Source organism: Cebus imitator, unplaced genomic scaffold (genome assembly GCF_001604975.1).
Source record: "Cebus imitator isolate Cc_AM_T3 unplaced genomic scaffold, Cebus_imitator-1.0 Scaffold218, whole genome shotgun sequence".
Lineage (NCBI taxonomy): Eukaryota > Metazoa > Chordata > Mammalia > Primates > Cebidae > Cebus > Cebus imitator.
In genome coordinates this window covers 3412671-3439225 of record NW_016107533.1, presented here as the reverse complement: position 1 = coordinate 3439225, position 26555 = coordinate 3412671, and the positions used below count along the sequence as shown (strand labels likewise).

Genomic DNA, 26555 nt, shown 5'->3' with positions numbered 1-26555 from the left:
GCCAGAACTTGCTGGTATCGAAGATAAAAATTGTTTCCTTTTCCAGACTCTGCAAGAGCTAAATTCTCTGAAAGGAAGAAAGGTCATCATATAATAGTCATTTCAAACTTATGGATGCTAAGACACTATGAAAAGACTTCAGAAACATTTCATAGTGTGTCTCATAAGTACTTTAAACAAGACAAACATAATTCTAAGATTCTTAAGAGTATTATCTGCACACAGAGTTTCAGCTCAAATCTGAGAAAGGCCTGTTTCAAAGATATTTGCAAATATGGTGCTTGTATATTCCACAAAGTCTTTAAATACATTACACAGAAGGAAGCACCATAGCCTTCCCTATTGAACAGGAGCATCTATTTTAATTACCTATCCCTCCCTTTCTCCATTCTGCACCGGGCATATAGAAGAAATATCCTATCTCAATTGACATGTAATGGAAAAACACCGTAATTTAAAACTTGCACAATAGGACCTGCACCCAAGCAGCCCCATCCACTCTCAGTCTGGATATAGAGGATGAGATCTTGAATGTCAAAGAGATGCCATGATGGGATGACTTTTTAATTGAGCTGGGAGCATCTAAATCTTGTCTTCCGCTTTGGGATCCTTGAATTTCCCTTAGAAGTCTGAAAATTTAACTGAGAAGACCCTGTCTACATACTTCCTTATCTACATGAGGAGGGACACTCTTATTCTAACTATACTTAACTTTTACACAAGTTTTTCTATAGCATTTCTCATCTCTGAATTTCTCAGTGTGTATATCAAGGGATTCAACATGGGTGAGATAACTGTATAAAACACAGTTATGAATTTATCAATAGGAAAGTTTGAAACAGGTCTAACATATATGAAAATACAGGGAACAAAAAACAGGACAACCACTGTGATGTGGGAGCTGCAGGTAGACAGGGCTTTACACCTCCCTTCCTGACTGTAAGTTTTAAGGGAGTTTAGGATGACTCCATAGGAGATTAGTAGAAGGGTGAAGATGATCATACAGATTGCTCCACCATTGAAAACCACAGCAAGGCCTACAAAGTACGTGTCAGTGCACACCAGTTCCAATAATGGGTACATGTCACAGAAAAAGTGGTCAATGACATTGGGGCCACAGAAAGGGAGACTGTACACAACAGCAATTTGAAACACAGAATGCATAAAACCTCCAATCATAGCCAACACCAACATAAGGATGCAAACCTGTCGATTCATGATGGTCAAATAGCGCAGTGGCTTACAGATTGCCACATAGCGATCATAGGCCATGCCCACCAGAAGGAAGACCTCTGTACCACCAAACAAGTGGTCTATAAAGAGCTGGCCCATGCAAGCTGGGAAGGAAATAGTCTTTTTATCACAGAATAAGTCTACAATCAATACCGGAGAAATGGTGGTGGAATACGCAGCGTCTATAAATGACAGGCAGGCAAGGAAGAAGTACGTCGGCGAGTCCAAGGAAGGACTGGCAATAATAGTCACCACAATGAGCAGGTTCCCCACCATTGTCACAATGTATGTGAGTAAAAACATGACAAATAATGCTTTTTGCACATCAGGATCCTGAGAAAAGCCCAGGAGGACAAATTCTGTAATATTGCTCTTCCGTCTCATTTACTCTTTGTTCAGGCTTATATCAGAGATGAGAGCTCAGGAGAACAGGACTGTAATGAAACAGTAAACAGGAATATGATTACATCCACTGAGATGCAGGGCATACCTTCATTGTTGTATTCTCAATAGTGATTTACACACAATAAACATTTAGTAAGTCTCTATTGAGTTCTGCAGCCATAGAGCCCATCTTCTCCTGACAATTCTATTTCTCCTCAAATACTTTAGTTTCCACCACAGGTAAAGTATTCTACCTCTAAGTTTCAGTGAATATTCTATACAGAAGGAGAGTTAAAGTCCCAACAGCCATTCATACATTTTATAACTTCTTATTTAAAGCATTTTTCTTGACACAGAAGTCAGCTATGATAAACAGGTAACAGGCTCTTGGTCTCAAGAAACTTACCGTCTGGTGGTGGACATAAATTCTAAATAAATAAATTGACATAGATTTAGTCCCTTGTGTTTGTACTTGTGATATCTTTATAATATGATCTGCGTAGCACCAAGAATAACATCTGAAATATCTCACTCAGTACGCTGACCATCTACTGTTTGACTTTCATTCCTTCATGCCTCAAAGGATGGTCAGTATTCATTAGTATTTCATCAAATGCCAAAAGACAAAACTCTGAACTGAATAAATAGCTATGATATTATTTATTACATTGTTCCCTGTAGCAATTAATTGGTCTGACTCTCTGTCCACCTTATAAGGAGCTGTGATTCCCTGTATTTTGTCCTTGCCTATACCCCAATTTTTATAACACTTACATACAATTTTCTAATTTTCAGCAATTACTTTGAACTCAATTGAACTAACCCATGACTGATACCAACTACCAAATATTCCATGAGTATTTTTTTCTGAATTCTTGGGATGAGCTAGGTAGCGAGAGAGGAGAAAATAGACACTGTAGAAAGAGGTATAGAACAGTGGGACATGGTTTTATTCATAACACTATTTAGATACCAAGAGCACTCAAAAATAAAATAATACCAGATTCCAAAAAGAAGCATATCCTAAGATAAATTCCAAGTTCCGTGTAAGAAGGCATGGCTTTGAGTCATTTTCTGAATGCATTTACAAATGTGTCTCAGTTTGCTCACTGGAAAATAGATTAAATTTGAGAAATTCAGAATCCTTTCTAGTCAACTATCTACAGAACTATTAGAACGCCTCTCCTTTATGGTATTCTGCTGACAATTTTTCATTTTTCATAAATTTATACTTCAATAAAATTTACAAGTTTATGACTCTTACATGAAAAATGATAGTGGGACATGGGGTTTCATGATTACAGTGAGCAAATAGCAACTTTAAGTTTCTCACTCACTATGTACCTATGTAAGATCCAAGACATCCAAGAAAGTGTAGCATGTGGTAAATAATGTGGACACTGGAGCCACACTGCTTCAGCTACAACCTCAGCTTCACCATTTTTTATGAGATGTTGGGCCATTTACTAAAGCTCTCTGTCACTTATTTGCATCATTTTTAGAATGGGCATCCCAACAGTCCTTACCTGTTTGAGTTGTTGTTTTGTTAAAACAAAGTAAAGTGCCTGGAACACTGACTGGTGCCTCTTAAGGGCTCAATAAATGACAGCTATTCCTTGTGTTCTCGAATGCTTCACTGCAAACATAGACTCAGAATAAATCATGCACATCTCTGTCAACTTGAAAAGATTTATAGACATAGCCCAGGAAAAAAGGATAAGATATCTACAATTCAGGAAAGGCTTTTGTGAGCAAACAATAACATTTTATGTCTTATAAAATAATGATTTAACTATATGAGTGTTAATTTTACCTGCGATGGAATGTATCTTAACAAGAAGCAAGCAGAATTATACTAAAAAGTTGGACCCACATTGGGGAGAGCTCCGGAAATGAAAAGAAGGCTAAAATCAAAAACAGAGAAATTTTAGTTAACAAAGGAGTATCCACAGCAATGAGAAGATTAATGGGATAATTAAGTAAGGTTAGTATTCTTTTAAAATCCTCTTCAGAAAGATTCAGTTTAGTGAGGAAGGACTGAAAATGTACCCTCCTGTGGATCTCCAGGGTGACTCAGGAGTTTTTTTGAGCTAAAACAAACACAGACCTGATCTTAGTAAAAGAAAAGAAAAAGAAAGAAAGAAAAGAAAATTAAAAAAAAAAAACCATTGTTTTTCTAAGTCTCTAGATCTGATGGTCAAGAACAAACTATTTACAGAGAACAATGGGACAGGACTCTCTGATTATTCACTGCTGAGGAAAACAGCAGAAATAGTGAACCTCAAATGTAAACAGAATTATTCCATTTATATAGATCTGGCAGTGAAACAGGACATGTGCAGAGAGTTCGAGCTGTCTCTAGAAGCCAGCTGTGATGAACATTCCACATGTCTCCTTCACATTACCATTTCCAGCTGATGCCAGAGTTCTGGCATTATTGAAGCTAAAGACCAAGAGAGATGCACCTGCTGAAGCACACAAGTGAATAATGTATTCTATAGCTAGTTCTGTTATTTTTTCACACCCTACTTGCTTCAAGGGTTAGTGACTTTTCCCTTTCCATCAACAAAACTAGATTTCAACAGGATAATCATTTTGGCAATTTAAATGTTTGCTTGTAAAAAAAAAATAGGGTATGTAAACTATCCTCTATCATTTAAGTAATTAAAAGTGGAATACTTTAGAAACTGGAAAATACAATTACTAGGCTTTCAATGCTGTTAAGTTAATATTTTTCTAGAAAAAGCATGATTTAACATAGTTTCCTAAGAACATGATATTTTTAAAAGATAAAATGCCATAATAACAAAGAACCTCTATAATATTATATTTCACAGTCACAGTTTAATAAATCTAGCTAAATGACAGTGGACTAGGCACTTTTCTCAGCATATTTTCTCTACTAGTATGTTTGCTGGTATACCTTTAGATTCATGAGTAAAAACCCATACGTTGCTTCTAGAACATAACAGGCATTGGTTCCTTCACACTCTAACACATTTGAAATGATCTGCAATTGTAAACTCTCTAATCGAATATACCTGAAAGTAATTGTACGCCTTTATTAATACACCATAAAAATAGTAATCGTATACCTTTATTAATGTATCATATAAAATATAATGTGAAAAACTAAGATTATAATTACAAATCTATTGATTCATTATCCATATGATATGGGACATCGTTTTCTTATTATTTGGCAAATAGAAAAGGAAAAAAATTAGGCTATATATTAAAACCAAATATACATTCCATATTCTGAAAAATATTAATGTTTTCTAGCTTAACTTTCCCAATTAGATTCCTTCAACAAAATCATATTTAAGACATTAGCTAGGCTTCAACATATCACAAGAATTTTTAATGAATAGCTCTTGTCAGTGGTTTCAAATACTCACATCATGGTCCAGAAAAGCAATGCTTCTTTCACTGAGCGTTAAGGTAGATACGTCATGCATCCATGTGTATAGAGCAGATGAATATGAATGGCTGATCCACAGATTTGAAATTAGTTTCTAGTGGCTACAATTTCCACAATTCCACACAGGCTTTTCACTATCTCAGTTGTTACAGAAGTATGGCACTATCCAAAGCAGATAACCAAAATATAAAGATGCTTAAATATCATGTACAAAGATAGTTAAATATTCTTACCTGCTGGCAAATTTCCTCATAGAAAAACGAAGATACTATTGTTGCATTACGATGTAAAAATTGACCTAATTAGTGGAAATTACCGTTGACAAGACTCTAATTTTGTGACACAAGTAAACAAAAATGTGCCAACACTAAAATTTGTGACGATAAAGTTTCCTCAATTATGGTTAAGCAAGCAGAAGTACTTTACTGTGATCAAGGATTTATGACAACATTCATGTGCCCAGCTATTAATCTTTGTACCTGTTAACAAAGGCAATGCTGAAATTTAGCTTCATGGAAAAATAAATGACAGAGCATTGTCACAGGCAGAAACCAAACTCTTCAGTTTTTTGGTCATTCAAATGTCATTCATATAGCATATCCCTAAGTCCACTTCTTTCCTAATTAAAAACACCTCCCTATGTCTCCCCTACTTCATCCCAGTAAATTGAGAACTTTCACAGATTTTTACAAGAAATGGAGGATATGACAAGAAACATCACACCTAGAGGACTCAATACCAACTGAAGACATGCTCTATCCTGGGCAGAAATTTAACTCTCCAGGTATCTCTTGGGTTATTCTATAAGGAAAATAATTATCCCATTTATGTTTAGACACAATTTATGACTTTTACATCATCACTATTTTAAATGACAGTGAGAGTAAGGTCATTATAGATTAGTTAATTCGAATATTTGGAATAAATTCAAATGAAGTAAACTCTCTGAACACCTTTTTTTCCCTTAGAAAATCCCTAGAGGGAAAATGCTTGTACCTTACCAAGGAAGGGTAGCTAAATGCCAAGTAACGTGAAAAGCCTATAATGTGAAAATAAAAATTCTAAATTAAATTGAACAATAAATTATGAGTTTCACATTATAAAATACTGAGGTAAGGCAAGTAATATTTAAGCCAGAATGAAGGGGAAACCAGCCCCAGGTTCTCTTCCCAAAGCATATTTCCAGCAAGGAAGGCCTTACCCTTCCTGTTAGAAAGTCCATGCCCTAACTAACACAGATTTACAAGAAAAAAACAAACAAACCCATTCAAAAGTGGGTGAAAGATATGAATAGACACTTTTCAAAAGAAAACATATATGAGGCCAACAAAGGTATGAAAACATGTTCATCATCACTGGTCATTAGAGAAATGCAAATCAAAACCACATTGAAATAGCACCTCACACCAGTTAGAATGGCAATTATTAAAATATCTGGAGACAATAGTTGCTGGAGAGGATGTGGAGAAATAGGAACACTTTTTCACTGTTGATGGGAGTGTAAATTAGTTCAACCATTGTGGAAGACAGTGTGGCGATTCCTTAAGGACCTAGAAATAGAAATACCACTTGACTCAGCAATCCCATTACTGGGTATATACCCAAAGGATTATAAATTGTTCTATTATAAAGACTCATGCACACGTATGTTCATTGCAGCACTGTTTACAATAGCAAAGACCTGGAACCAACCCAAATGCCCAACGATGATAGGCTGGACAATGAAAATGGGGCACATATACACCGTGGAATACTATGCAGCCATAAAAAATCATGAGTTTGTGTCCTTTGTAGGTACATGGATGAATCTAGAAACCATCATTCTCAGCAAACTGACACAAGAACTGCATGTTCTCACTCATAGGTGGGTGTCAAACAATGAGAACACATGGGCACAGCGAGAGTAGCATTGCACATTGGGGTTTGTTGGGGGGACTAGGGGAGGGACAGTGGGGGATAGGGAGTTGGAGAGGGATAACATGGGGAGAAATGCCAGATATAGGTGATGGGGATGGAGGCAGCAAACCACATTGCCATGTGTGTACCTATGCAACAAGCCTACATGTTCTGCACATGTACCCCAGAACTTAAAGTGCAATAAAATATATTTAAAAAAAAGAAAGTCCATGCCTGAGAAGCCCTGAGGCTCAGAAGCAGAGAGCCTAAGAACGGAAGTCGACACTCTGATTCTTGGAAAGATAGGCAATCATAGTTCTGCAGTTTTAGGTTAGAGTACAGTCTTTTGATCAAGGCTTGAATCTATGTTACATATAACCATAATGATTTGTAGTTCATTCATTCAATCCTTTAATTTTATTCCAATATCAATTTAGTAACTGTTTCTACAATAAATAAATTTGCATTTGCCAAAAAGGGAGCAGTGCTTAAGGGCTTCCACTGTTATTTCCATGACTTGGCTTACCATTGGCTCCATTGAACACCTTCATATCAACACGTGTTTAGTTAAATATTGGATCTTCTGTGTCATAAAAGCCTTAGATAAAGACTGCCATAAATACTTACCTGAATCAGCTAAGGTGTTTATCATATAACAGGCTCCAATAAAAGTTCGTTATTCTCAACTTATCTCATAAATGGATTAAATTCATCTACCCCAAATGTAATACATATCACTTCTAAAATTTGCATCTTAAGAGCGATGAGATAGAAGCACCAGGTAACCCATTCAGGAATCTATCAGATTAACAGCAGATTTCTCGGCAGACACCTACAAGCTAGAAGGGATTGGGGCCCTATCTTCAGCCTCCTCAAACGAAACAATTATCAGCCTAAAATTTTGTATCCAGCGAAACTATGCATCATGTACCAAGGAAAGATAGTCTTTTTCAGACAAACTAATCCTGAGATAATTCACCATTACTGAGCCACCACTACAAGAACTGCTGAAAGGAGCTTGAAATCCTGGAACAAATCCTGGAAACACAATGAAACAGAAACTCTGTAAAGCATAAATCACACAGGGCCTATAAAACAAATATACAAGTTAAAAAGCAAAAACAAAAGAACCAAAGTACAGGTTTGTCAAAGTTCAGATGGTTGTAGTTGTGTGGCATTCTTTCTGAGGCCTCTGTTTTGTTCCATTGCTCTATATCTCTGTTTTGGTACCAGTACCATGCTGTTTTGATTACAGTAGTCTTGTAATATAGTTTGAAGTGGGGTATCGTGATGCCTCCAGCTTTGTTTTTTGTTGTTGTTGTTGTTGTTGTTTCTTTTTTTTAGGATTGTCTTGGCTATGCGGGCTCTTTTTTGGTTCCACATGAAGTCACGTGCACAAGTATGTTTATTGCAGCACTGTTCACAGTAGCAAAGACTTGGAACCAACCCAAATGCCCATCAATGATAGACTGGATAAAAAAAATTTGGCACATATATACCATGGAATACCACGCAGCCATAGAAAATGATGAGTTCATGTCCTTTGCAGGGACATGAATGAGACTGGAAACCATCATTCTCAGCAAACTGACACAAGAACAGAAAACCAAACACTACATGTTCTCACTCACAAATGGGTGTTGAACAATGAGAACACATGGACACAGGGAGGGAAACATCACACACTGGAGCCTGGGAGGTGGGGGAAGGGGATAGAGGAGGAATAGTAGGAGGTGAGGGGACTGTGGAGGGATAGCATTAGGAGAAACACCTAATGTAGAAGACAGGGCGATGGATGCATCAGACCATCACCATGTATACTTATGTAACAAACCTGCACAATCTGCACATGTCCCCCAGAACTTAAAGTATAATAAATAAATTTTTAAAATAAAATAAAATGACTCATTGATAATAATAATAGAAAGAACCAAAGTACACAGGCCACAAAGAACACAATGAATGCAATGGTACCTATCATTTCAATACTAACATTGAATATAACTGGCCTAAATGCTTCACTTAAAAGATACAAAACTGCCAAATGGATAAGAACTCACCAACCATCTTCTGCCTTCAGGAGACCCACCTAGCACATAAGAATTCACACAAATAAAAGTAAAGGGGTAGAAAAAAGCATTTCATGCAAATGAACACCAAAAGTAAGCACAGGTAGCTATTCTTATATCAGACAAAACAAACTTTAAAGCAATAGCAGTTAAAAGAGACAAAGAAGGACATTATACAATAGTAAAAGGCTTTGTCTAACAGGAAAATATCACAATCCTAACTAAACATATATGCACCTAACACTAGAGCTCCCAAATCTATAAAACAATTACTAATAGACCTAAAAAATGAGATAGGTGGCGACACAATAATAGTGGGAAACTTCAATATTCCACTGACAACACTAGACAGGTCAACAAGACAGAAAGTCAACAAAGAAACAATGGATTTATACTATACCTGGGAACAAATGTACTTAACAGATATATACAGAACATTTCATCCAATGACCACAGAATACGCATTCTATTCAACAGTGCATGAAACTTTCTCCAAGATAGACCATATAATAGGCCATAAAATGAGTCTCAATATAATTAGAAAAATTGAAATTAGATCAAGCACTTTCTCTGGAACAAAGCTAGAAATCAACTCCATGAGGAGCCTTCAAAACCATGCAAATACATTGAAATTAAACAACCAGCTCCTGAATGAGCATTGGCTCAAAAACAACATCAAGATGGAAATTTAAAAATTCTTTGAACTGAACAACAGTAATGACATAACCTATCTAAACCTCTGGGATACAGCAAAGGCAGTAGTAAGAGGAAAGTTTATAGCCCTAAACGCCTACATTAAAAAGACTGAAAGAGCACAAATTGACACTCTAAGGTCACATCTCAAAGAATTAGAGGAATAGGAATAAAGCCCAAACCCAGCAGCAGAAGGAAATAATCAAGATCAGAGCAGAGATAACTGAAATTGAAACAAACAAACAAACAAACAAAAAATGTAGAAGATAAATGAAAGAAAAAGCTAGTTATCTGAAAAGACAAATAAAATTGATAGACCATTAACAAGATTAACAAAGAAAAGAAGAAAATCAAAATAACCTTACTAACAAGCAAAACAGAAAATATTACAACTGACACCAGCAAAATACAAAAGACCATTCAAGTCTACTATGAAAATATTTATGCACATAAACTAGAAAACCTAGAAGAGATGGAGGAAATTCCTGGAAAAATACAACCCCCCTAGCTTAAATTGAAAGAATCAGATACGCTGAACAGACCAATAACATGCAGCATCACTGAAATGGTAATTTTCTTTATTGTACTTTAGGTCCTAGGGTACATGTGCAGATAATGCAGGATTATTGCAAAGGTGCATACATGGCAATGTGGTTTGTTGCCTCCATCCCACCATAACCTATATCTGGCATTTCTCCCCATGTTATCCTTCCTCAACCTTCCCACCCCCTGTTGTTCCTCCCCTGGCCCCCATAAGAGATCCCAGTGTGTGATGCTCCCCTCCCTGTGTCCATGTGTTCTCATTGTTCAACACCCACCTGTGAGTGAGAACATGCAGTGTTTGATTTTCTGTTCTTGTGTCAGTTTGCTGAGAATGATGGTTTTCAGATTCATCTATTACCCTACAAAGGACATGAACTCGTCATTTTTTATGGCTGCATTGTATTCCATGGTGTATTTGTGCCACATTTTTCTTGTCCAGTCTATCATCGATGGGAGTTTGGGTTGGTTCAAGGTCTTTGCTATTGTGAACAGTGCCACAATGAACATATGTGTGCATGTGTCTTTATAACAGAATGATTTATAATCCTTTGGATATATATCTAGTAATGGGATTGCTGGGTCAAATGGAATTTGACCTTGAGGAATCGCCACACTGTCTTCCACAATGATTGAACTAATTTACACTCCACCAACAGTGTAAAAGTGTTCCTATTTTTCCACATCCTCTCCAGCATCTGTTGTCTCCAGATTTTTTAATGATCACCATTCTAACTGGCGTGAGGTGATATCTCAATGTGGTTTTGATTTGCATTTCTCTAATAACCAGTGATGATGAGCATTTTTTCATGTTTTTTGGCTTCATATATGCCTTATTTTGAAAAGTATCTGTTCATATCCTTCACCCACTTTTGAATGGGTTTGTTTGTTTTTTTCTTGTAAATCTGTTTTAGTTCTTTGTAGATTCTGGATATTAGCCCTTTGTCAGATGAGTAGGTTGCAAAAATTGTTTCCCATTCTTTTGGTTACTGGTTCACTTTAAGGATTGTTTCTTGTGCCTGACAGAAGCTCTGGAGTTTAATTAGATCCCATTTGTCTATTTTGACTTTTGTTGCCAATTATTTTGGTGTTTTCGTCATGAAGTTCTTGCTTATGCCTATGTCCTGAATGGTTTTGTCTAGGTTTTCTTCTAGGGTTTTTATAGTGTGAGGTCTTATGTTTAAGTATTTAACCCATCTAGAGTTAATTTTAGTGTAAGGTTTCTGGAAGGGATCCAGTTTCAGCTTTCTGCACATGGCTAGCCAGTTTTTCCAACATCATTTATTAAACAGGGAATACTTTCCCCATTGCTTGATTTTTGTCTGGTTTGCCAAAGATCAGATGGTTGTAGATGTGTGGTGTTGCCTCCGAGGCCTCTGTTCTGTTCCATCAGTCTATATCTCTGTTTTGGTACCAGTACCATGCTGTTTTGAGTACTGTAGCCTTGTAGTATATGACAAACCTATAGCCAATATCATACTGAATGGGAAAAACTGGAAGCATTCCCTTTGAAATCTGGCACTAGACAAGGATGCCCTCTCTCACCATTACTATTCAATATAGTATTGGAAGTTCTAGCCAGAGCAATTAGGCAAGAAAAAAAATAAAGATATTCAATTAGGAAAGGAGGAAGTCAAACTGTCTCTATTTGCAGGCAACATAATAGTATATTCAGAAGACCCATTCACCTCAGTCCAATATCTCCTGAAACTGATAAGCAACTTCAGCAAAATCTCAGGATACAAAATCAATGTGAAGAAGTCACAAGCATTCGTATATACCAGGAAAAGACTAACAGAGAGCCAAATCATGAGCAAACTCCCATTCACAATTGTACAAAGAGAATAAAATACCTAAGAATACAACTAACAAAGGATGAAAAGGACCTCTTCAAGGAGAACTAAAAATCACTGCTCAAGGAAATAAGAGAGAACACAAACAGATGGAGAAACAGTCCATGCTCATAGTTAGGAAAAATATTGTGAAAATGGCCATACTGCCCAAAGTAATCTATAGATTCAATGCTATCCCCATCAAACTACCAATGACCTTCTTCACAGAACTGGAAATAAACACCTTAAATTTCATATGGAACCAAAAGAGAGCCCGCTTAGCCAAGACAATCCAAAGCAAAAAGAACAAAGCCAGAGGCATCACGCTACCTGACTTCAAACTGTACTACAAGGCTACAGTAATGAAATGGTAATTTTAAAATTAACAACAAAAAAGGGGTCCCGGGCTCTGGCTGACGATACAATTATTTACCTTGAAAACACTAAGGACTTCAGAAAGCTTCTAGAACTGATAAAAGAATTCAGCAAAGCTTCTGGATACAAGATTAATGTACACAAATCAGTAGTTCTTCTACACACCAACTGCAACAGTTTTCCTTGAAGATATCCTTCACGTCCTTTGTTTGTTGTATTTCTAGGTACTTTAGCCTCTTTATAGCAACTATGAATGAGAGTTCACTCATTATTTGGCTATTGGTCTGTTATTGGTGTATAGGAATGCTTGTGATTATTCCACATTGATTTTTATCCTAAGACTTTGCTTAAGTTGCTTATCAGCTTAAAAAGATTTTGGACTGAGACAATCGGGTCTTCTAAATATACAATCATGTTGTCTGCAAATAGAGACAATTTGACTTCCTCATTTCCTAATTTAATACCCTTTATTTCTTTCACTTGCCTTATTGTCTTGGCCAGAATTTCCAATACTATGTTGAATAGGAGTGGCAAGAGAGGGCATCCTTGTCTTGTGCCGGTTTCAAAGAGAATAATTCCAGTTTTTGCCCATTCGGTATGATATTGGCTGTGGGCCTGTCATAAATAGCTCTTATTACTTTGAGATATGTTCCATTGATACCTAGTTACTCAGAGTTTTTAGCATAAACAGCTGTTGAATTTTGTTGAAGGCCATCTCTGCATCTATTGAGATAATCATGTGGTTTTTGTCTTTGGTTCTATTTATGTGATGGATTGTGCTTATTGATTTGCATATGTTGAACCAGGCTTGCATCCCCGGGATGAAGCCGACTTGATCATGAAGGATAAGCTTTTTGATGTGCTGTTGGATTCGCTTTGCCAGTATTTTATTGAGGACTTTCTCATCAATGTTCATCATGGACTGATAATTCATCATAGCCTGAAATTTTCTTTTTTAGTTGGGAATGGTACCAGCTCCTCTTTGTAGCTCTGATAGAATATGGCTGTGAGTCTGTCTGGTCCTGGACTTTTTTTGGTTGGTATGCTATTAACTGCTGCCTCAACTTCAAACCTTGTTTTTGGTCTATTCAGGGATTCGACTTCTACCTGGTTTAGTCTTGGGAGGGTATAAGTGTCCAGGACAACATGATACTGGTACCAAAACAGAGATATGGACCAATGGAACAGAACAGAGGCCTCAGAGGCAATGCCACACATCTACAACCATCTGATCTTTGACAAACATGACAAAAACAAGCAATGGAGAAATGATGCCCTATTTAATAAAAGGTGTTGGGAAAACTAACTAGCCATATGTAGAAAGTTGAAACTGGATCCCTTCCTTACACCTTATACAAAAATTAACTCCAGATGGATTAAAGATTTAAACATAAGACCTAAGACCATAAAAACCCTAGAAGAAAACTGAGGCAATATCATTCAGGACACAGGCATGGGCAAGGACTTCATGACTAAAACACCAAAAGCAATGAAAACAAAGGCCAAACTAGACAAATGGGATCTAATTAAACTCAACAGCTTCTGCACAGCAAAAAGCTATCATGAGAGGGCACTGACAGCCAACAGAATGGGAGAAAATTTTTGCAATGTACCCATCTGACAAAGGGCTAATATCCAGAATCTACAAAGAACTTAAACAAATTTACAAGAAAAAAACAAACAACTCCATCAAAAAGTGAGTGAAGGATATGAACAGACACTTTCAAAAGAAGACATTTATGCAACCAACACACATATGAAAAAAAGCTTATCACTGGTCATTAGAGAAATGCAAATCAAAACCACACTGAGATACCATCTCACATAGTTAGAATGGCGATCATTAAACAAGCAGGAGACAACAGATGCTGGAGAGGATGTGGAGAAATAGGAAGGCTTTTACATTTTGATGGAGTGTAAATTAGTGAAACCATTTTGTAAAACAGTGTGGAGATTCCTCAAAGGTCTAGAACTAGAAATATCATTTAACCCAGTAATCCCATTACTGGGTATATACCCAAAGAATTGTAAATTATTCTTTTTTAAAGTTACATGCACATTCATGTTTATTGTAGCACTGTTACTATAGCAAAGACTTGGAACCAACCCAAATGCCCATCGATGATACACTGGATAGAGAAAATGTGGTACATATACACCATGGAATACTATGCAGCCATAAAAAAGGATGGGTTCATGTCCTTTGCAGGGATATGGATGAAGCTAGAAACTATCATTCTCAGCAAACTGACACAAGAACAGAAAACCAAACACTGCATTTTCTCACTCATAAGTGGGTGTTGAGCAATGAAAACTCATGGACATAGGGAGTGGAGAATCACACACCAGGACCTGTCAGGTGCTGGGGGGTAAGCGGGGAATAGCATGAGGAGAAATACCTAATGCGGATGATGGGATGATGGATGCAGCAAACCAGCATGCACATGTATACCTATGTAACAAACCTGCACATTCTGCACATGTACCCCAAAACTTAAAGTATAACAATAAAGCAATAAATAAGTAAATGAAATGAGCTAAGGACATAAATAGGCCATTCTCCAAAGAAGATGTATAAATGACCAACAAACATGACAAAATGCTCAACATCTCTAACGATCAGGGAAATGCAAATCAAAACCACAGTGTACACCACCTCACTCCTGCAAGAGTGGCCATAATCAGAAAATCAAAAAACTGTTGATGTTTGCATGCATACGGTGAATAGGGAACAGTTCTGTGCTGTTAGCGGGAATGTAAACTAATACAGCCACTGTGGAAAACAGTGGTAAGATTCCATAAAGAACTAAAGATAGATCTACCATTTGATCCACCAATCCCACTACTGGGTATCTATCCCAGAGGAAATGAAGTCACTATACAAAAAAAAATGCTTGCACACACATGTTTATAGCAGCATAATTTGCAATTGCAAAATCACAGATCTTATCAAACGTCCATAAATCAACAAGTGGATAAAGAAACTCTGGTATATATATATATATATATATATATGATGGAATACTATACAGCCATAAAAAGAATGAATTAACTGCATTTGCAGTAACAAGGATGAGATTAGAGACCATTGTTCTAAGAGAAATATCTCAGAAACAGAAAACCAAACATTGTAACACTGTATGTTCTCACTGATATGTGGCAGCTAAGCTATGAGGATGCAAAGGCATAAGTATGATACAATGGACTTTGGGGACTCGGAAGAGTGGGAGGAGGGCAAGGGATAAAAGGCTACAAATATGGTGCAGTGTATACTGCTCCAGTGATGGGTGCACCAAAATCTCACTAATCACCATTAAAGAACTTACTCATGTAACCAAATACCACCCGTCCCCCAATAACTTATGGAAAAATAAAAACATAAAAATAAAATAAAATAAAATTCTCCAGAAATTTCTGCATTTGAAAGTTAAGTAAATCCCTTTTTAACACCCTATTGGTAAAATAAATTACAATGGAAATTAGAAAATATTCTGAGCTTAATGTTTATAAAAATATAACCTACCAAAGCTTGTAAAAGTAGCCTAAATCTTAGTTGTATTATAGAAAATAATAAAGACTAAAAAATTAATGCACAAAACTTTCTTTCAATAACACATTTCACTTAGCATAATACACCCCATGTTCATCTATGATACCGCAAGTGATTTAAAAGCGTCGTATTATGCCCTATAAATATATAATATTATTCATTAATTAAAAGTGAAATAAAATCTTGAAAGTCCTCCAGGTCCATACACATTGTCCAAAAATGGCAGGATTTTCTTCTTTTTTAAGGTTGAATAATATTGTATTATATATTACTTTTATAATATTGTATTATATATAGGTACAAATGTTTAGTTATACAGAATGCATAAATTCTGGTAATATAAGGTACAGCATGATGACTATAATTAATAATATGATACTAGGTATACAGATACATAAATATCATTCTATATAGAATACATATTTTCTTTACTCACTCATCTTTGATAGACTTTTAATATCTTGACTATTGTGAATAATGCTGCACTATACATGGAAGTGCAGGCATCCTTCAAGATACTGATTTCATTTCCTTTACATATATTACAAAAAGTCACATTGCTAGATGATATTTTTATTTTTATTTTTTGAGGAACCTCCATAGACTTTCCTACAATGGCCTTAGCAATTTACATTTCCAATAACAATGAACATGAGTTCTCTTTTCTCTGCTGAAACATAAATGCCACATGATCTCACTTATATGTGCAATCCAAAACAAGTCAAATTCATAAAAGCCAGAGACTAGAATGGTGGTTGCCAGGGACTGGGGCTGAAGAAAATGAGAATGTTGGTAAAAGGGTACAAAGTTTCAGTTATGCATTATGATAAATTCTGAAGATCTCAAGTACAGCATGCTGATCATAATTAGTAATACATATTGGATACATGAAATTTGCTAAGAGAATATACCTTAAATGTTCTTACCACAAATGAAGGTAACTATGTGAGATAATGGATACATTAACTAGCTTCATAGTGGTAATCACTTCCATTGTATACGTTTATAAAACATCATATTGTACACTTTAAGTACATATAATATTTGTGAAATATACCTCAATAACACTAGAAGCAACAAGAACAAACTATGCCTGAAAGACAACAGAAGATGTTACCAATCTGCTTGGTATGGCAAAAGCAGGTTAAACAGGACAAATGCTGCACAGTACTCTCTCTGGAAGGCGGTACTGAAGCACTGAAGTGAAGCAAAGCATCCCAGTGAGCAGTATTTTGGGGATTAAGTGTGGTTGTCCACTTCATGTATAAAGAGATATTTTTGAGTTGTGCATCCCCAAAGATTTGGGAACATGGATAACAGATTTGATAAGATATTGAGAAAATTGGAAATTTAAAAATGGAAAAAACTATTACAAAGCAGTTGGAGTAGTATGAATATCCCAGAATGGGCAAAAATGCAACAGTGAGTTTCCCACATAAATGCCTATCAAAGAGAATCTACTGCAGAGGATGCCTACAGAAATCGGGTCAGCAACATGAACTATAATTCAGCAACATGAACTATAATTCAGCAACATGAACTATAATTTAGATGTCAGTTGGGCTTTTCTTTTTCCCAGTCACGTTTGTAGTAGCCATGGCAGCAATGAATAGTTTACAAGGATTCAAAGAAGAACAAAATTTGTCTTTCACCATGACTTCTCTGGCTACTGTCAGTGCTCAAGGTCTAAAACATCATCAGCAATATCCATCACTGATTCCCTAACATGGTGCAAATAGCAAGGGAAACCAGCCAACAATTCTGTGACAGCTTACTTCATTGCATTATATTATATATTCTGGTTATATAATTGTCCCAGTACTTTAATCTTATTATTATTCAGGTAAAGTAATCCATTATCCATTGCCCGGGTACCACAATCATTGTCATTTCTAACTAAGGGATACATTTTCTAGTAAATGAAGTAAAGCAAATTACTCACCATAGACTTCACATCTATGACCACATTTCCCATCCCCTAAAGATATTGTCTAGATAGAACACTGGAAGGCCTCAGCCTCCTGAGTGACTGGGACTACAGGTGCGCACCACTAGGCCTAGCTAATTTTTGTATTTTTAGTAGAGACAGGGTTTCACTATATGGGCCAGGCTGGTCTTGAATTCCTGACCTCAGGATCTGCTGGCCTCAGCCTCCCAAAGTGCTGAGATTAGAGTCATGAGCTGCTGCATCTGGCCACAATACCCTTATCCTAACTACAGTTAAGTTTTTACACCAGAGTTTTTTCATAGCAATTCTCATCTCTGAATTTCTCAGTGTGTATATAAAAGGATTCAACATGGGTGAGATAACTGTATAAAACACAGTCATGAATTTATCAATAGGAAAGTTTAAAACAGGTCTAATATACATGAAAATACAGGGAACAAAAAACAGGACAACCACAGTAATGTGTGAGCTGCAGGTAGACAGGGCTTTGCGCCTCCCTTCCTGACTGTAAGTTTTAAGGGAGTTTAGGATGACTCCATAGGAGATTAGCAGAAGGGTGAAGATGACCATACAGATTGCTCCGCCATTGAAAACCACAGTGAGGCCTATAAAGTAGGTGTCAGTGCATGCCAGTTCCAATAATGGGTACATGTCACAGACAAAGTGGTCAATGACATTGGGGCCACAGAAAGGGAGACTGTACACAACAACAATTTGAAACACAGAATGCATAAAACCCCCAGTCATGGCCAGCACCAACATAAGGATGCAAACCTGTCGATTCATGATGGTCAAATAGTGCAGGGGCTTACAGATGGCCACATAGCGATCATAGGCCATGCCCACCAGAAGGAAGACCTCACTACCACCAAACAAGTGGTCTAAAAAGAGCTGGCCCATGCAAGCTCGGAAGGAAATAGTCTTTTTATCACAGAGTAAGTCTAGAATCAATATGGGAGAAATGGTGGTGGAATATGCAGCATCTATAAATGACAGGCAGACAAGGAAGAAGTGCATTGGGGAGCCCAAGGAAGGACTGGCAATAATAGTCACCACAATGAGCAGGTTGCCCACCATTGTCACTATGTATGTGAGTAAAAACACGACAAATAATGCTTTCTGCACATCAGGATCCTGCGTGAGGCCCAGGAGGACATATTCTGTAATGTTGTTACTCCGTCCCATTTACTCTTCTCTAAGGCTTGTATCAGAGTTGAGAGCTCAGGAGGGGAGGACCTGTAATGAAACAGTGAACAGGAGCATGAATACATCCATGATGTCACGGAGCACATCTTCATCTTTATGTCCTCAACAGTGATTTACGCACAATAAACATTTAGGAAGTCTCTATTGAGTTCCTCATCACCTCAAAGATTCTGGTTTGAGCCTACGGGTAACACATTCTGCTGCTACGTTTTAGTGAATGTTATGTACAGAAGAAGAGTTAAAGTCCCCACAGCCATTCATACATTTCATAACTCCTTATTTAAAACATGTTTCTTGGCACAACAGTTAGCTATGGTGAATAGGCAACAGAAACTTACTTTTTGGTGGTGGTAATAAACTCTAAATAAATAAATTGTCATAGATTCATTTCTTTGAGTTTGGAGTTGTGGTGGTGTCTTTATGATCAGTGTAGTATCAAAAATAACATGCTCTGAAATATCTCACTTAGTACTGTGGAATTCTCTGATTAGATATTTGGTCCTTCATGCCTCAAAGGCTGTTAAGTCTTTATGAATATCTAATAAAATGTCAAAAGACTGGACACTGACCTGTATAAATAGTAAAATATTATTTATCACATTCTTCCCTCTAGCAATTACTTGGTCTGACCCTCTCTTCACCTTATGAAGAGCTGTAAGTCTCTAAATTATATCCTTGCCTATTTCATAATTGTTTATCACACGTACAACAATATCCTGATTTTCAGCAACTAATTTTGAACTCAAGTGAACTAACTCATGACTATCACCAACTGCCACATTAGTAGTGAGTATTTTTTCTGAATTTTTGGGGTGAACTAGATGGTGAGAGAGGAGAAAATAGACACTGTACAAAGAGGTACAGAACAGTGGGATATGGTTTTATTTGTAACACTATTTAGATACTGAGAGTACAAAAATAAACCTTAGTGTCCAGATTCAAAAAACTACATAGTAGAAGAGAAATTGCAAGATCAATGTAAGGCAGCATGAATTTGAGTCATTATCTGGATGCATTTATGAATATGGCTCTGTTTTCTTACTGGAAAACAGTGTGATTACATTAGACGAATTCAGAATCCTTTCTAGTCACCATCTCCAAAACTGTTAGTGCACCTCTCCTTTATTCTATTCTGCTGATTTCTTTTCATTTTTCACATATTTATAATTAAATAGCAATTTCCAAGCTCATGACTGTTACATGAAAAATAGTAGTCAGTTGTAGATGTTTCATGGTTAAAGTGAGTAAATAACTACAAATTTCTCACACAATATGTGCCTCTTTAAAATTCAAGACATGTTTGGAGAGAAAGCGTAGCGTGTGGTGAAGAATGTGGACTTTGGAGCCACACTGCCTCAGCTACAACCCCAGCTTTACCACTTACTATATGATTTTGGGCCACTTACTAAACCTCTCTATGCCTCACTTTGATTTAAGACCTGTTGGGTCTTAAATCTATTATAAAACTGGCATATTTGGTTTTAATATATAGTAAAGTGTCTAGAACATTGGCTGGCATCTGGTAAAGCCTCAATAAATCGTAGCTATTACTCGTGTTCCTGAATGCTTCACTGTGAACATTGGATCAGAACTCATCATCTGGATCTTTGTCAGTTTGAAAAGATTTATAGACATAGTCCCAGAAAAGTACAAGAAGACACCTACAATTCAGGAAAGGCTTTTGAGGCACACAATATAATTGCCCATCTTAGGAATTATCCATTTAATTATGTAAGAGTATTGATTTTTATCTGTGATAGAAGGTCCTGACAAGATCAGGTAGAATTATAGTAGAAAAGTTTGACCCCTCATCAGAGGAAGACCAAATGGTAGAAAATAAAAGAAAAAGAGGTCAAATCAGAAAACAGAGTAATTATAATAAATAATACACATAGGTAATAAGAAGGTTAAGGTTAATGTGATAATTGAGGCAAGTATTCTCCTGAAAATTTTCTTCAGAAAGATTTTTTTTGTAAGGAAATAACAGAAGCACAACCTCCAGTGGGTCTCTGTGGAGAATCAAGAGGCTTCTTGGGATAGTCAAACAAACACAGCCCAGATCCTAGTAAGCAAAAACAAAGAGAAAAGAAAAAAGAAAACTCAGAAGAAAACAAAACACATTGATTGCTCAAAGTCTCAAGATCTGATGGTTAAGGACAAACTTAAATTACAGAGAACAATGGGACCAGTAGAGACACAAACTCAAACTTCCTGATAATTCACTGGTAGGAAAACTGCAGAATTACTACACCTCAAATGTAGACAAGATGATTGCATTTACAGAGATCTGGCAGTGGAAGAGGATGTGCAAAGTGAGAGTTTGGCTTCCTCTAAACATCAACTGTGATGAACATTCCATGTGTCTCCTTCACGTACCACTTTCAGCTGATTCAGGTTCTGTCACTGTTGAAGCTATAGGCTGATAGAGACACACCTGCTGAAGAACCCAAGGGAATAATGTAGTCTACAGCCAATTCTGTTATTTTTTCACACCTTACTTGCTGCAAGGTTTAGTGCCTTTTCCCCCTTTCATCATCAACACCAGATTTCAAAAGGATAATTCTATTTGGCAGTTTGAATGCTTACTTGTAAAAAATAAGTTATGTAAACTATCCATTCTAGATTAAATAATTTAAAATATAATATTTTAAATGCAGAAATGGCATTACTAGGCTTTCAATGTAGATTTCTAACTTAACATTTTTCTAGAAAAAATTATTTAATATATATTGCTAAGAACATGCTATTTTCAAAAGATAAAATTCCATAGTAACAAAAGAAACTCTATAATATTATATTTCACAGTCACATTTTTATAAATCTATTTAAATGACAGTAGACTACGTACCTTCCTGAGCATATATATCTACTAGTATGTTTCCTGGGATAATTTGTAGATTCTTAGGTAAAATCCCATATTATGCTTCTAAAACATAACAGGCATTTGTTCCTTTGTACTCTAACACACTTGCCATGATCCAGAATTTTAAATTCTCTAATCAAATATATTTAAAAGTAATTGTACACCTTTATTAATATATTGTGTAAAATACAACAACCCATAAACTAAGATTATAAATGTATTGGTTTATTTATTATACATGTAATATGGAACATGTTTCTTATTTGGCAAATGAAAACAATCAATTAGGCTATATATTAAAACCGAACATGCATTGTACATTCTGATAAATTTTCATGCTTGCTAGCTTAGCTTTTCCAATTAGAATTTATCCAACAAAACCACTGGTTTTTAAAACACTAGCTATTTTTCAACATATCACAGGAATTTACAATGAATATCTTTTGTCAATGGTTTCAAATACTCACATCTTGGTCCACAAAAGCAATGCTTCTTGCACTGAGGATTGCCATAGATACCTCATGCATCTATGTGTGATCATAAAACACAGGAATGTACATGGATGATCAATTGATATAGAATTAGTTCCTTGTGACTAGAGTTTCCATAGTTCCACAAAGGTTTCTCATTATCTCGATCTTCAGAGAAGTATAGCACCAAATCAAATGACCAAAATATAAAGATGCTTTAACATAATGTCAACATTTACTGTGCAAAGGTAATCGAACATTCTCTCCTGCTAAAACATTTCTTCATACAAAAACAAAGAGACTATCTCTGCCTGATTATGTAAAAGTTGACTTAATTAGCAGAAATTAACCTGGAGAAGACCCCTGTTATGTTTCACAAGTATCAACACTAAAATATGTTACTTGAAAGTTTTCTCAATTATGGTGAAGCAACCAGAAGGGCTTTTTTGTGATTGAAGGTTTATGATAACATTCACGGGCCCACGTATTAAGCTTTGTACCTAACAAGGACAATGCTGAGACTCAACTTCATGAAAAAACAAAGACAGAGCTTTCTCCCAGCTAAAAGCCAAACCCTTCATGCTTTCAGTTATTCAACCAGCATATCGCTAAGACCACATCTTTCCCAAGTAAAATTATGTCTCTATATTTCCCCAATCTCATCCCAGGACATTGAGACCTTTCACACATTTTTGCAAGCAGTGGTAGATGTGAGAAGAAAACATTACACCTAGAGGGCTAGATACCAACTGAAAACATACTCTACCTTGGGCATAAATTTCACTTTTTTGATATCTCCAGGGTTGTTCTATCAGGAAAATAATTCTTCCATTTATATTTGTAGACACAGTCTATGACTTTTACATCAACAATTTTTAGAAAGAGATAATAAGGCCATTATAGACTAGTTAATTAGAATATTTGGAACAAATTCAAATGAAGTAACCTCCCTTTAAACTTTTTTCTTAGAAAATCCCTAGAGGAAAAAGACTTGGCTCTTGCTAAGAAGAGTAGCTAAATGACAAGTAATGTGAAATGCCTGAAATATGAAAATAAAAATTCTAAAGCAAATTGAATAATAAATTTTGAATTTCATGTTATGAAATGTTGAGGTAAGGCAAGTAATAGTCAGAATGAGAGGAGAACCAGCTCTAGATTCTCTTCTCTAAAAATATTTCTGGTAAGAAGGGCCTTACCTTTCCTGTTAGAAAGTCTGTGCCCAAGAAGTCCTGAGGTTCAGAGGCAGAGAGCCTAAGAACCGAAGTTAATATTCTGATTCTTAGAAAAATAGATGATCATAGTGTTGCAGTTTTTGGTTCATGTACAGGCTTTTGATCAAGACCTCTATCTATGTCAGATATATCCGTAATGATCTATAGTCCATTGATATGGTTTGGCTGTGTCCCCTCCCAAGTTTCAACCTGAATTATATCTTTCTCGTTTTCTCTCACCACCGCCATGTAAGAAGTGCCTTTCACCTCCTATCATGATACTGAGGCCTCCCAAGCCATGTGGAATTTGGAATGCAATGTGGAATCGGACTACAAGTCCAACTAAACCTTTTTTTCTACCCAGTTTTGGGTATGTCTTTATCAGCAACTTGAAAACAGACTAATACATCCATAAACTCAATATTTTAATTTTATTCTAATATCAATTCAATCACTGTTTCCATAATAAATAAATTTTTATTTTCTAACAAGGGAGCAGTACTTAATATTTAAATATTGATATTTCTGTGACTGGGTTTACCATTGGCTCCACTGAACACCTTCATCTCATCTTATGTTTAGTTAAATGTTGGGTCTTTGTGTCATAAGAGCCTTAGATATAGAGTTCCATAAATACATATCTGAACCATCTAAGGTCTTTATCAACAAATGGGATCCATTTTAAAAAAATGGTCATTTTCAACTTACCTAATAAATGAATAGTAAGTTCATCTACCCCAAAGATGATATGTATTACTGCAAAAATTCGAAGAGCATGTCTGTAAGTGCTGTGCTGTCTTAGTGGTAAGTGCTAAAAGATGCACAAACATATCTTTAATTCTGAAGAACTATCAGATATGAACAAAGGTACTGTGGTATAAATGACTCCAAGATAAAGAACTCATATAAAAATAGGGCCTAACTGTCTATGAATTTAAATTCAGCTGAGTTTAAATAACTGCTAATACCAACACCCAGTGTGGAAGTGGATCCTTCCTCAGCCAAGCTTTCATATGAGACGGTAGCCCCAACCCGTACCTTGATAACAGCTTTGTGAGAGACTTTGAAGCATGGGAACCTACTAAACCAACCTTAGTTTCCTGACCTACTGAAATTGGGAATGAGTACATAGTGTGTGAATCACTAAGTTTTGAAATAATTTGCTATGAATAAATAATTCATAAATAGATCTAGAATGTGCTTCAAATATTGGGAAGCATGCCAATAAGTATTTAGCGAACCTATGAATCCAGGAAAAAAGTATAATGGAAATAAGCAAATATTTACAACTAAGCAATAATAAAAACATATCAAAACTGTGTCAGGTGTGATCAAAACAGTACTTAAAGAAACATGTATAGCCATAAATGCTTACATTTAAAATAAGCATTTAAAAGCAGCCATCTGAGCCTTTACCTTATGAAGCCAGATCAACAAGAGTAACTAAAAGCTAAGGTAAGTAAACAAAACAACATAAAAATAAGGTCAAAACCCAATAAAATGGAAAACATATAACAGAGAAAATAAAAATAGCCAAAAATGGGTACTTTTATAATGAAATTGATAAACTGTTAGCAAGAGTGATCAAGAGAAAACAAAGAGAAATTCAAAATACCAATATCAGAAATAATAAACACAAATCATCATCCCATAGATCCTTCAGATTTTAAAAGGTTAGAAAAATATTGGTTATTAAATGTATCATTTCAATTAACTTGACAGCTTAGATGAATTAGGCAAAATGTAGGGAAAGCACAACCTTCCTAAAATGATACAAAGATAAACTGAAACAGTCCTATATCTTTCAAAGTAATGAGCTATCCTTACTTGTAGATAACATTATAGTGTTTGAGAAAACCCTAAAGAATCTACAGACATAGCTATGTAGAAATAAGAATTAAATTTAGCAAGTTTACAGGACCTAAGTGTCCAATAAAAAATTCAATTTTCTCCATATGTACTAGCAACAATGACAATTGGAAATTTTTAACAATTGAAAACCTATGATGAAACCTGAAAACATAAATACTTCAGAATGGAGGAGGAAGATCCCTATACTAATCAAAACTACAAAACTCTTGAAAAACAAATATTTAAAATACCTAACAGATATATTGTATTCAGGAATTAGAAAACCCAATATTGTGAAGATGTTGCTAGTACAAGATGATTTATAGACTCAACTTAAAATGAATAAAACTCCAATATGCTCTTTTTGAGATGGGGAGAATTGTTCTGTATGCTACTCTGCAAAGGGACTTTACCATTTCCCTATCAAGGGTTATCTTCTACTTTTGTAAAACCTCAAAGCTGGGTGGTCATGTGACCACTCCTGATGAATAGAATATGATGCAAGTGACATTGTGACAGTTCTGGACATAGCCCTTAACTGGCTAGACCGATCTTTCTACCACTGGGATCTCTAAGCACCATGTGAAAAGCCTAACTATTCCATGGAGTGATCTTGTAGTCCTTCAGCTAAAGGGATAGGAAGAGGGACCCAGTGCATCTCTTACTGTTATCCCTTCCACTATGCTATAAATGTGAATTAAGTTATCCTGTGTCTTACATAAAACTCACGTATCAGCTGAATAAGACAGTGACTTCTGTACTTGCCACATTAAACAGAATAAATACCTAGCCAAAAACTGCCTCAATCCCTGACTCACAAAATTTTGAGATAAAATAAAATGATGGTTGCTGGAAACCACAGAAACTGTGGATCCGTGCACAATACATGAAGACAGGACCAGAATAAAAAGTGGCACCTCAAGATTTATGGTGTTTCTATAACAACAATTTAAACTGTATGGAATTGGCTTCCACATCCAAAAATAGGGGTCTCCAAAATATTGTAAGTA

General features: G+C 35.9%; 2 protein-coding genes across 2 annotated transcripts; both read right to left on the bottom strand.

The window, feature by feature from the left end:
* Positions 1-91: 91 nt before the first annotated feature.
* LOC108318395 (olfactory receptor 4A8-like) lies at positions 92-20581 on the bottom strand. Its single transcript, XM_017549443.1, has 3 exons — positions 19861-20581; positions 10514-10517; positions 92-1667 (listed from the first exon to the last, which is right to left on the bottom strand). Exon 3 carries the CDS (start codon positions 1615-1617, stop codon positions 715-717), a length of 903 nt encoding a protein of 300 aa, XP_017404932.1. The 5' UTR covers positions 1618-1667; positions 10514-10517; positions 19861-20581; the 3' UTR covers positions 92-714.
* Positions 18058-19129, bottom strand: LOC108318394 (olfactory receptor 4A5-like). The gene has a single exon (XM_017549442.1). The coding sequence runs from the start codon at positions 19127-19129 to the stop codon at positions 18143-18145; it is 987 nt and encodes a 328-aa protein (XP_017404931.1). The 3' UTR covers positions 18058-18142.
* Positions 20582-26555: the final 5974 nt, after the last annotated feature.